Source organism: Lissotriton helveticus, chromosome 1_1, assembly GCF_964261635.1.
Source record: "Lissotriton helveticus chromosome 1_1, aLisHel1.1, whole genome shotgun sequence".
NCBI lineage: Eukaryota > Metazoa > Chordata > Amphibia > Caudata > Salamandridae > Lissotriton > Lissotriton helveticus.
The window spans coordinates 1,443,858,732-1,443,870,340 of record NC_136057.1 but is presented as its reverse complement, the minus strand read 5'-3'; the positions used below and the strand labels follow the sequence as shown (position 1 = coordinate 1,443,870,340).

Genomic DNA, 11,609 nt, shown 5'->3' with positions numbered 1-11,609 from the left:
GTTGAGACAGAGCTGGTTGGAGATGTTACTGTTTGATTTATTGTGAAGCAGGTGGATGGTTTGATGCGTGGTCTGCATGTACTGGTGATATGACTTGGCTTTAATTAGCCAGTCGTCGAGGTACGGGAAGACATGTACGTTGTCCCTTCTCAAGTGTGCTGCTCCTACTGCAAGACACTTTGTGAAAACTAGAGGTGCTGCAGTCACACCGAAAGGGAGTACCTTGAACTGATAATGTTGACCGTCTAGTACAAACCGAAGGTACTTTATGTGAGCTTGGTGCATGGGAATGTGAAAGTAGGCGTCCTTGAGATCTAGGGTGGCAAGGAAGTCGCCTTGTTTTAACAGGGGAAGGACCTGCTGTAATGCGACCATATAGAAGTGGTCGGATTGTATGTCAAGATTTATGGGTCTCAGGTCTAGTATAGGTCTGAGGGAGCCGTCCTTTTTGGGGATAAGAAAATATAGGGAGTAAACTCCTGTGTTTTGATGGTGTACTGGAACTGGTTCTATTGCATTCTTTTGCGGTAGAGAGGCAACTTCTTGTTTTAGAAGTGGGAGATGCTCCTGTGACATGGGACGCTGTCCGGGTGGTATTGTTGGAGGAGTGGAAGCGAGCTCCAGGCAATATTCTGACTGAATTATTTGTCTCACCCACCTGTCTGTGGTGATGGAGTTCCAGACAGGTAGGAACTGTTGTAATCTCCCCTTAACAGGAGTGGAATGGTCTGGGGGGAGGGGAGGGAGGTCACTGCTTGGGAGTGGAGGCATTGCGGTTGTTGTTACCTCTGCCTCTACCTTTAGTGTTGTTTCTTCTATATCCTCCTCTGTAATAACCTCTATTGGGGGAGGATTGGGTGGGTGCCTTATAAGAAGAGGAGGTGTAGTCTGTTTGAAAAGGTTTGGAGGCACCCCTATAAGAGGAGCGACAAAAGGAGCTCTGGGAGTTTGAGTTTACAAAGCTCCCATGGATTTTGCTGTGTCCGTATCCTTTTTCATTTTTTCGAGTGCATTATTAACTGTACGACCAAAAAGATGTTGCTGGTCAAAAGGTTGATTACAGATTCTGGTTTGTACTTCTGGTTTGACCCCAGAGATGCGCAACCAGGCATGCCTACGTAACAGTACTCCTGTATTTATTGCTCTTGAGGCTGTGTCAGCAGTATCTAAAGCACAACGGACTGAGGTACTAGTAATCACCTTACCTTCTTGTATTAAATCAGAAGCCATGGTCTTATATTTGTCTGGCAAATGTTGCATAAGGGTTTCAAGTTCATCATAGTGAGCTCGGTCAGATCTTGCTAATAGGGCTTGGGTATTAGCAATTCTCCAAACATTGGATGCTTGCGAGATGGTGCGTTTGCCTGAAGCTTCTAAAAGTTTGGACTCCTTATCAGGGGGCGGAGCATCCCCAGTTGTCTGTGAATTAGCCCTTTTGCATTTGAGACTACTAATGAGTCTAATGGCAACTGACCTTTGATGTATGCTGGGTCAGTTGGAGCCGCTTTATACTTTTTTCTAATCTGGGATTACTCACTCAGGCTCTGACGGGGGCTTTGAATACCTATGGTGCGTGTTTTACCAATCCCTTAAGCATTGGTAATGTGGTTGTGGTTTTATGTGATGGTAATAGTGTGTCCATAGGGAAGTCTTCTTCTACTGGATCAGTGTGCATATCTACCCCATGAAAGGTGGCTGCCCTATTAATGAGCTGTGTAAACCCTATAGTGTCATCTGGAGGAGATGGCCTGGAGGGGTATGCGTCATCTTGTGGCAGATCTGGGGCATCTGGCATGTTATAATCTTCCCTGGGATCATCTGATGGACCAGGAATGTCGTCTGGGTCATCTATGGGTTTCTCATCTTCTACCACCACTGAATAGGCATCCTCATCCCCATCATCATCTGCTGGTGCAGGGCTGTGTGTGGTGGATGGCGAATATGCAGGGGAACTATCTAAATCTGGTAGTTCTGGCAGTGGTGAAGGTATTCTCATAGGAAAAGTATGAGCAGGTTTCTTGAGAGGAACTGGAGATGTCTTAGGAGGGGCCAGCTTCCTTTTCTCAGGCTCTGTAATGATATGTCCAGTCTTTGGATGAATAAGAAGAGTCTTTTGTTTTGGATCTGGCCGAAAAAGCTCTTCTGAGGAAGTATCCTTCTTTGGCACCGACTGGTTTTGTTGTTTATCAGTGTCTAATATAGTCTTTGGAGCAGATTTTGGTCTATATTCTGAAGACTTGCGGTCCTTCTCGGTGCCGTGTCTTTTGTTCGGATCAGATGTTTTCGGTACCGGAATTTTTAGTTCTGAAGCACTTTTCGGGTTTGACAACTTTAGGTGCCGGAGTGTGTTTCGGTGCCGAAGTGGACTTTGGGTCTACTTTTTTTGGCGCCGGAGTTGGCTTCGGTTCGATATTTTTCGGTGCGGAGCTTGTTTTTGGCTTGACTGGTTTTGGTCCCGGAGGCAGTTTTGGTTTAACGACTTTTTGTTTGTCGGGACCCATAGACTGACTCGAGCCCGAGTCGCCTCGAGGCTTTTTGGTGTTCTTCGTTGCCGAGCCGGAAGGCGGGGCATCAGAAGTTTTGGGTCGGTGTGCACCTGGACCCGAAGGTAGAGGTGGACCCGAAGCCTGGCCCGGTATGGGGGTGGGAACAGGGTCGACGCTTGTATTCACGACCTGTTGACCAGCTGGAAGAAGATAGTCATCGTCTGATAGTTCTTCTGCTCCAGAAGCTGAATCCTCTGCTTCGGAATCGACATTGCCCTGCTGTTGTTCTTTGGACTCTAGATCATTTGGAGCTTCATCTATAATGAGATCTGGTGTAGATTAAGAGGACTGCGCCATGACTCTTTGAGCTCGACGGTCTCTGATGGTTTTCTTGGACCGGAACAAAGCGAAGGCTTGGCAAACTCTGCTCTCGTGCTCTGGGGACAAGCACAGATTGCACACCTCATGTAGATCAGTGTGGGGAAATGTGTGTCCACACTGAGGGCACTTCTTGAAAGATGTTCTTTCGATGAGCCAAACGCCCAATGGCGCTGTTGGGCCCAACGGCCCCGACGAACGCTGGCATCGAGAAGTGCAAAGTTTTTCGACGAGGGAAACAATGAAATCGCAATCGAAGATGATACCGACGGTTTGATGGAGGAATGGAAGTCGAAAGGAGATCCGTAACGGGACCGAACGATAAGCATATCCGAGCCCGATGGCGGAAAAAAACAATCTGAAAATGGAGTCGATGCCCATGCGCACTATGCTCCACAGGAGGAGTCATCTACCAAACAAAGACTCTTCCAAGACAACAGCAAAGTGTAATAATCCGGGCCCACCACCAGATGGCGATCTATGCACTAGTGTGTGATCTGCTGCCCATATGCCTCAAACATGATATTATCCTAAAATCAGTACATCCGTCTTGTCTGTAATAAGCTTAATGCCATTCCTTTCCTTCTAATTTGCTACATATTTCATTCAGTCCATAAAATTATTCTGCGAGTGGAAGAAATCATAATGATTTTTTATGATTATCTGGGCATCTTCACTGTAAGGTCCACCTCATCCGATCTATTACGATGGAGCCACATATGTTAAACAAAGTTGGTCTCCGGTATGACTCCTGTGGGACATCATACTCAAATTTGGTATAGGTGGAAATGTAAGGTGGCAAAATCAATGAGACAAAACTTCAATCATGGCCATTTTTGGAATCATTAGCACCACCCATTCTCCAAAGACGCTGTGGCTCACCCGACTCAAGTCCACTGGTTATCATTCTGCCCCCATCACCTCCAGACCTTGAGGGCTCTGGTCATCACCAGAAGCACCTCGAGACGCTATCGCTTACTTACTTGACCTGTGCATGCACTCCCCAACAGGGGGATCTACATCATGTCTCTCCCTCGCCGCCACTGGTTGCTAACCTCTTCTCCTCCTTACAAGTACTGACACTGAACCCCCACCGCTATCTGAATTTGTTGGATGCCCCATTTTAATCTTACCTAGACTGGTCAGACATGTAGTCCACTTCCTGTCCCTCAAAGTCCCCATCATCACTCTCCTCCAGAGCTTCATCGTCAGACCCCTTCTTTTTCTTCTTCTTCCCAGGTGCTGCCTTTTTCTTTGGTTTTGGTGGTTTCTCCTCTGAGCAAAGAGAAAACAAAATGAGAAGATGCTCATGGGGCTTTGCTGCCAGCCCAGTCAAATCTGTCACACTCTCTGTTGCCTTCATCTCCCATTCACATCACAGGTTTAGGTCTCCACTCAGCTTCCAAGATATATTTGCAGCCGCAGTGCCAAGTCACATTCCCAACTGTACTGCTCTCCGATGACACTCAAGAGATATGACACTCGGATCCACTCACCACCCCCACTTCCGCTCTCGCTCTCTGTTGTGCTCAGCTCCAGGTCATCCTCTAAATCGTGAATCTTTAGATCACTGGTTTTCTTTTTCTTCTTCTTCTTGCCCTTCTTCTCCTTGTCCTCGTCGTCATCATCGTCATCACCTTGGTCCCGAAGGCGACGCTGTTGCATGATGGTGAAGTGGTTCAGCACTTTGTTGCGCCTAAAGGCAGAGTACCAAGGTGACATGATTAGTTGGGCACCTGCAGATGCCACCAACATGAGACATTAAAAGACGGGAATACCAACCTGCCTGGTGCCCTGTCTGAGCCCACAGACTTCATTAACCCCTTATCCAACCCAAAGTGACAAAATAAATGGAGCCATCCAACATGCTTAAAAAAACTAGTTAGTGAACTATGTACAGCAATCTTGGGCAAGTGTTGCTTTCTTTTAGAAGTTTATAATGCAGTATATTCCATTTTACAGGGCTATATGTTACACAGGTCAAATTAAATAGCACAGAACGATTTTAATAATAAATAAATACTAATGAACACCCCTTTCATCCCCAGAGGGATAAGGCAATTAGAATCTTAAGTACAATTTCAGTTGAAATCATACCATGGCAGGTCTTTCTACTGTAGCCCTCAATCAAGTCATTTTAGCTGGATCAAAACACAATTGCAGCACAGGGTTAGCAGCAGTGCTTAAGATAGGCCTTAGAAAGGAAACATGCATACTATGTAGGTTCAACCAAGGCATGTATATCTATTAAAGCTAAATGATATGAATTTTAGAATGGTATTTTGTTGCCCTACGAGTTGAACTTTAGACAGGTACCACACGATATATGGTTTCATGCGAAGAACCACTGTGGAGAAGGTATCCAGCATAGGTAATTATTAATATGAAACACTATATTAAGGCCTATATTAACAATTATATGATAAAGGCCTGACCACCTGGGTAAATAGACCTTCGGGCAAGCCTGAGTGAACCCCCCCCCCCCCCCCCATCAGTTCTAGTACAGCTCTGCGTTTTATACCTCTGCGTGAATTCTTACCTGGTCCTTTATATTTTTCGGTACGAGTCAGACTATACAAGGGGGCTTAGCCACTAGAAATTGTTTTTTGGGGTAAGTCATCCTCAAATATGATTGTTTGATTTAGGTTACAGTAGTGCATAGGACAAGAACTGGAAGTCAGCAATAGAAAGCTTATTCACAGGAACATTAGGTCTTAGATCTAACATTTATGAAAACAAATTGTTTTGCTTTAAAGTAAGTTTAAGTTAGTTGCTGTATTACTGCTGTACTTGTAACTAGTCATTTTACAATTGGAATGAGGGCATGTGTCGGGTGTTTATTTTATTTTGCACGTAGCTCATGTTGACGTGTGAGGATGTTTATGAAATGGTTTCACTTAAAGTCTTATATCGATTTTATTAAACAAATATTTTCATATATCTATATATATTAATATATATACACACACACACACAGAATTACTATCTATGTATAATATGTAAAATAGATATGTCGTACAATGAGGGTTCTATTGTGCTTCAGGATTGAAAAAGACTTGAACCCCTCCACAGTTAAAGTGTGTAATTTGGATGCTGGTACTGTAGAAAATAGTTCATATTCATAACAGAGCCATCAAAATGTGTCTTGACGCTCCCCTGATTTTAGGGCTCCTGGATGTAGACTAATAGTGTAAAATACAATCCAGGAAATAATGGACACAGTTTCGAGGGTGGAGTTTGCTTTCCAGGAATTACTGTTTTTATGAGTGGAGTTAATGAACGTGTGGTGTGTTAATTCATTTCGTACAATAAAGAATATCTCATGCAATGAAGTTGGACTGAATATATAAGGTACTTATAAACTGTTTATTGATTTAACGTTTTATCAAATTTGAAATCCTTTGTGAATAGAATAAAAAAGACTTTATATTTTTTCATAGATCGTAATAAATGTTTTACTTTAAGCAGCAATAGATGTTGAGCAAGATTCTGTTTGGGTATTGTAGTTATTAGATCAACAGTGCTGACCTGATTATTGTTTTCAGAGTCCAAGTACTGGACCTTCATTTGTATCCTGCCCCTACCTTTGCTTCATTATTGTAGTTATAAACCACATCCTGTGACCGTAAAGTAGTATTTGGAGGTATATTTGTCAGATTCCGAATTGAGGCATTGACACACAAGAGGACTCTCGCGCTGAAGCACACCTTTCTTTGAAGTTGTTGATAGTGTCATTCAGTGCATATGCATACTGAAATTGTCAAGCTTGCGGATTGCAACGAAGCCACGAAGATGGCGGAGTCAGATAATAACCTCTGAGTGTTTACTCCTTGATAGAGGTTCCTCCTTCCGCTTACAACAACGGTCTAAACACAACTTTGGTTTTCCTAAATGCTTACTGTGTCGCAGAGTGCTTTAAACCAATTGTCAGAGAGCACTTTAGCACTATATATAACGCCTAAACCTACAGGCTTGTTCTTACATTTTAGAATACCTTTCCCAGCAGGCCAGAGTCAAGTTACAAAAAGGCTATACTGTCAATTTAAAACAATTACTGGCCATCAACTACTTTAGAAAAGGCTTTTTGGTTAAGTCTGTATGAGTAGCTGGTTATCGGACACACCAGGACGTATTCCTGAGAAATCGGTGGTTCTGCACAGGTTCACCAATGGAACAAGTGTCGTAAATTACTTCAAACCAAAAGTTACCCACTTTCTAGCTCTTTCTCAGTATGAATCAGAACAGTTAATACACCTCTCAGTAATGGGAACTACAATTAGAGAATGGAAGACTGATACAGCAGAAATGGAATTTGCCTCACACATACCACTAGCCACAGAAGTCTACATAAATAGGATTGTTCAGTTCTGTAAAAAGATCAAAGTAAAAAATACACATAACATTAAGGAGAATAAAAGCCATACCCAGCAGGGCCACTATAATCTCTACTAAAGAAATCAATAGATAGACTGTACCTTTACCAAGTCACTTGTTATTTAAACCAATGAACAGCAATTAACTTAGTTGAATGCACCTTACATTATAATATTCTCCCAAATTCAATCATATAATATGGCCTAAGACATACAACTGCAGCCCTCTCCCTCAGCAACAGGCAAGGATTCCTGAACCCGCTCTTTGCACTGTAGCACGTGTTTCCTCTAAGCCATATGCACACATTCCCTTCTACTTCCTACCAGACACTCTCTTCCACTCTATACACTTTTTTAACTTGAGAAGACTGTCTCCTCACTTACACTTACAACAGCCCCTAACCATGCACACTTCACTCATATTTTTGGAGTGGTAATTTCATCCTAGAAACTACTATACCAGAGCCCTAGCTAAATTGTTATACTTATCAAATGAACAGATCACATAGGAAACGTTTCGACTCCAAGGCCATGGCTACCAAAAAAAGCATTCCCTTTTACATTTGACCATGTAGGTGGATTGAAGACTTAGAAGAAGTGAGTAAAGTTGTAAGGGCACCCATCTCTGGGATGTCAGGCAATAATTGTGAACAGTTGAAGGTATAATTCTCCTTAAAGGTGTGACCAAGAAGTGGAGGATTAGTTGGGATAGGTTACAGATGCGACAGTCGTCTTGTTAAACTATCACAAACTCCGTCCTCCCATCCAAACAAACATTCTTCGTACCACCTTCCAACTCTTTGATATACAAACAATTTACCAGTGATAACACACTGGCTCCATTTCCTTCTAGATATGCAAGCAATCCTTGCCCCCTTGTCATGGCTGGAGACTTACCTCTCCCATTCCTCCTCAGCCTCCTCTGCAGTAAGTGTCCGGTGCTTGGCAATAGGGGTGAAGTTGTACCAGTTGTGCACTGGGAAAGCTTCAAAAGCCCCATCCGGGCACTGGGTGAAGATGTAATAGGATGCATTTTCAGTCACTCCTCCTTTCTTGATCCCTTTGAATCTAAAAAAAATAAACAAAAGCAGCAATATAGGGGAAGATGTTTTTCCTTCAACATCAACTCACCAGTACCTTGCTTCCTATTCCTACTCTTCCAACCCCAGTTCCACCACTATAAACTACACCTCAAAGGTCCCCTACCTTTGTCCTTTTAACTCCCTACCCATCTCCGAATTTTCCCAGCCCAACAATAACTGTCAGTCTGCTGGCTGCAAAGTCTTCTCTCACATCATTTTTCTACTGTTCTTTTTCCAATTCATGATCTTGCATGGATGTCCCACTTCCACATATCAATAATGCACAACTTTCCTCCGTCTTCCTTTTCACATCTTGCAGGCGATAACCAGCGACATTTACCTGCGTCCTGCCTTTCCATTCACCCTTAGCAGCCAGGGCTGGTCTTCCAGTTTGAACTCCTTGTGGACAATGCCAAACTTCTTCCTCCACGCCTCATCGCGCTGCTTGCGGTTAAACTCACTTCCAGCTCCCGATTCCGGCATCTCCTCCTCCTGGTAAATCTTTTTGTTGCTGAGATCCCGTTCCATTTTAGCCTGAAAGTTAACAGAATTGTAGGAACAGAACCATGGAGCATTAAAAAGGGAGAGAGCTGCTATAAAAGCAATGACTTTCACAAGGACACCATTCCTCTTTTGCTACAGTCCACAAGAAACTATGTGACTACCCCATTTGAGGGAAGCTAAATTTACACGCCCAGCCTAGCTTCAGCATAGGGTTGAAGCAGGCATGAGCACTCCTCCCCATTGCCATTATGGTCTCCACAGCTTCTCACAGGCCCAACCCAACTCCAGCAGCAGCAACCTCCACCCTGCCCAACTTAAGAAACCACTGAACCAGCATCCACTACTCCTGGCTCAAGGTCCCGGCCACCAAGCCAGGCTGCAGAACGCAACCAGTGCCACAGGTTCAGGCCCTTCCCTTCGCCCCATGCTCACCTATAGACTTCCCACATCAGCCAAATGTAGCTTGCATCTGCATGCACAACTACACATTTCCCCACAATTAATCCAAGCTAACCAACACATTTTTAATACTGCCTTGCTCCAGAGCTCTTTGGACTGGTTGGCCTTCCAAGTTCCCCCCAAACGCTGCTCTGGTTTTCTGTCTCATATGGATCCTATACTTCCTCATGACCTGCCTGGCTTGAGCAACCACGCCAGCCTTACCTGAGTCCACGTTGCAAAGTTGATTTTTTCAGCAGCATTGAAGCCCATGAGGTTGTATTTCTTTGTGGTGTTTCTGACATTAAAATAAAAAGAGTGAGTTTTACAATTAATGCATATAAATACTACCCTCGGTGCCTGATGTGATCACTGGAAACCACAACAATTCAAATGGCACAACTTTTTATGCTGGATTTCAGGAATGCTGTACTGTAACTTTGGTGCCACATTTGGGCTCTGTGATTTCTCTCAGGCCAGGAGGTGTGCAATCTAAAGACCCAATGTAACCTCCGATCCTCTGGTAGACTCCCACTCGCAGTATTTAGAGATTTCTGCCACATTGGCGGAGATATTGGCCTTCAGGACGAGCGTCGACATGGCAGCTCCTCCGAAAGCAATACGTTTGCTGAGCGGTAGATGCCTTGTTGCAGGCATCCACTCAAACATTTTGTTTTACAAAAACTCTCAAAGCGGGAATTTGTTTGTGTAAAGCAAAATATTAATGACCACAACACCCTTGGCGGTTCTCCCACAGAGTGGGGTTAATTTGTCTTTTTTGCTGTTCAGGACTGGCAGGCTTTCCCACACAGTCTGAATAAAAATATATTTTTTTATTAAGTACATCAGATGTTTTGCTCTAAATAGGGCTGATGTGCTTACACAAACGGCCCGAAGTCAGTCAGGCTGGAAGTGTAAGGTTTCCGCTGGAAGAGCCAGCGGGGGCACCACCAGCATAAGCATGGCAGTCAAACCAACTCTACATAGTGGGCAGACCGTCAGTTTGGTACCGCCATGTCCAAACTCCAAATATCCCTATAAAAGAGTCTAACCTTTCAGTACAGTGTTGTGCTTGTTGGACTGTTATTTGATGCACAATTAATGTTTGCTTTTGAAGACTCGAGTGCTTTGGTGCAAATTATGTGAAGAAATAGGAGTTTCCACATTGCTTATTTACCATCTACATTTTCACTCAGTTTACACAATTTCTTTATAATTAAACCAGCATACACTGCAGTTTTTCTTAGCTGATAAAATAGGGGAGTGGCAGTCCATGCACAATGTAGGCTGCCTTTGCATAAGTTCTGTTTGGTATGCACTATCTTAACCAACATTTACCTCTGCAACATACCCCGGCCAAGACAATTTGTTGAAACCAAGGTTGCTATTCCAGTGCAGACCAAATGAAGTGCATAAGGTGGCATGAGGTGTGCCCAGCAAGAGACGTTCTGTAGCTATAGTTGTACCCCTGGTAGATTTACTACGAAGATCAAAGCGATGTTACTCATTAGTGGCATACTGAGGGGAGGTGGAGCATCCTGTCACTGGCCAAAAAGGCATGCATAAGAGAAGGAAGCAGGGGAATGATAAAGCCTCGCAAATTATCCACAGCCAAGCTGGAGCTGCAGGTTATTTTGGCAGATGGTGATGGAAGGAAGCAGGGTGCTAAAAAGCACAGAGAAGGCTCCCAGTTATAAACAGATCACCAGAAAGACCCGCAGCAGTTGAATCAACTGACCGGGGTATTCAAAGATGCTTCAACAGTTCTCTGTGTACCTGGACCTCTAGTAGAGGGGGTGGGGGCACAGCATCAATCAGATGCTCTTAACTACTGCATGCTCTGAGAATCCATGTTTTCCTGCACTAAGCCGATGTCGTTTTTCTACACGGTTCTAGTAGTAGCATCATACTAAGCGCTACAGGTTGTGTCAAAGTGCCTACACTTGGCACACCACATCCTATTCAGGTGAAACACAGACTATGCAAGCTCCCAAGCATGGTACCTTGAACACAGCAGTTTGTCATCTACATGATACAGCCCTTGGCTATTACTCTTGATAAGCCGGTTGTGTCTTGGTGTAGTGGAGGCAACTGGGCCATACTCTTGTGGATCAAAGTCGTTCACCATTGGGTCTACAGCCACAATATTATTACTCAAATTGAAACTGCTCCCTTTGATAAGTACTTTCTTTTAGCACAACTGTCTTGGTGGTAACCTGAACGTCCAGTTAATAGGTAGCTTTTATAAAAGATTATGCTTTATTTTTGGAGGAAAGAAGCAAATTTAAAATTATGATCAGCAAACAAAACCAGAAGTACCCTACACCTACTGCGTCAGGGAACCAACC

At 43.8% G+C, this 11,609-nt stretch overlaps 1 protein-coding gene across 2 annotated transcripts in view; it reads right to left on the bottom strand.

The window, feature by feature from the left end:
• GTF2F1 (general transcription factor IIF subunit 1) overlaps window positions 1-11,609 on the bottom strand; it is a 228,668-nt gene that overhangs the window by 152,862 nt on the left and 64,197 nt on the right. For both annotated transcript variants that reach the window (XM_078685706.1, XM_078685702.1), the window contains exons 4-8: window positions 9,487-9,559; window positions 8,660-8,853; window positions 8,135-8,305; window positions 4,361-4,560; window positions 3,998-4,139 (exon numbers count right to left, since the gene is read on the bottom strand). In XM_078685706.1, coding sequence (XP_078541832.1) covers window positions 3,998-4,139; window positions 4,361-4,560; window positions 8,135-8,305; window positions 8,660-8,853; window positions 9,487-9,559 — 780 coding nt within the window. The remainder of the gene's footprint in view (window positions 1-3,997; window positions 4,140-4,360; window positions 4,561-8,134; window positions 8,306-8,659; window positions 8,854-9,486; window positions 9,560-11,609) is intronic.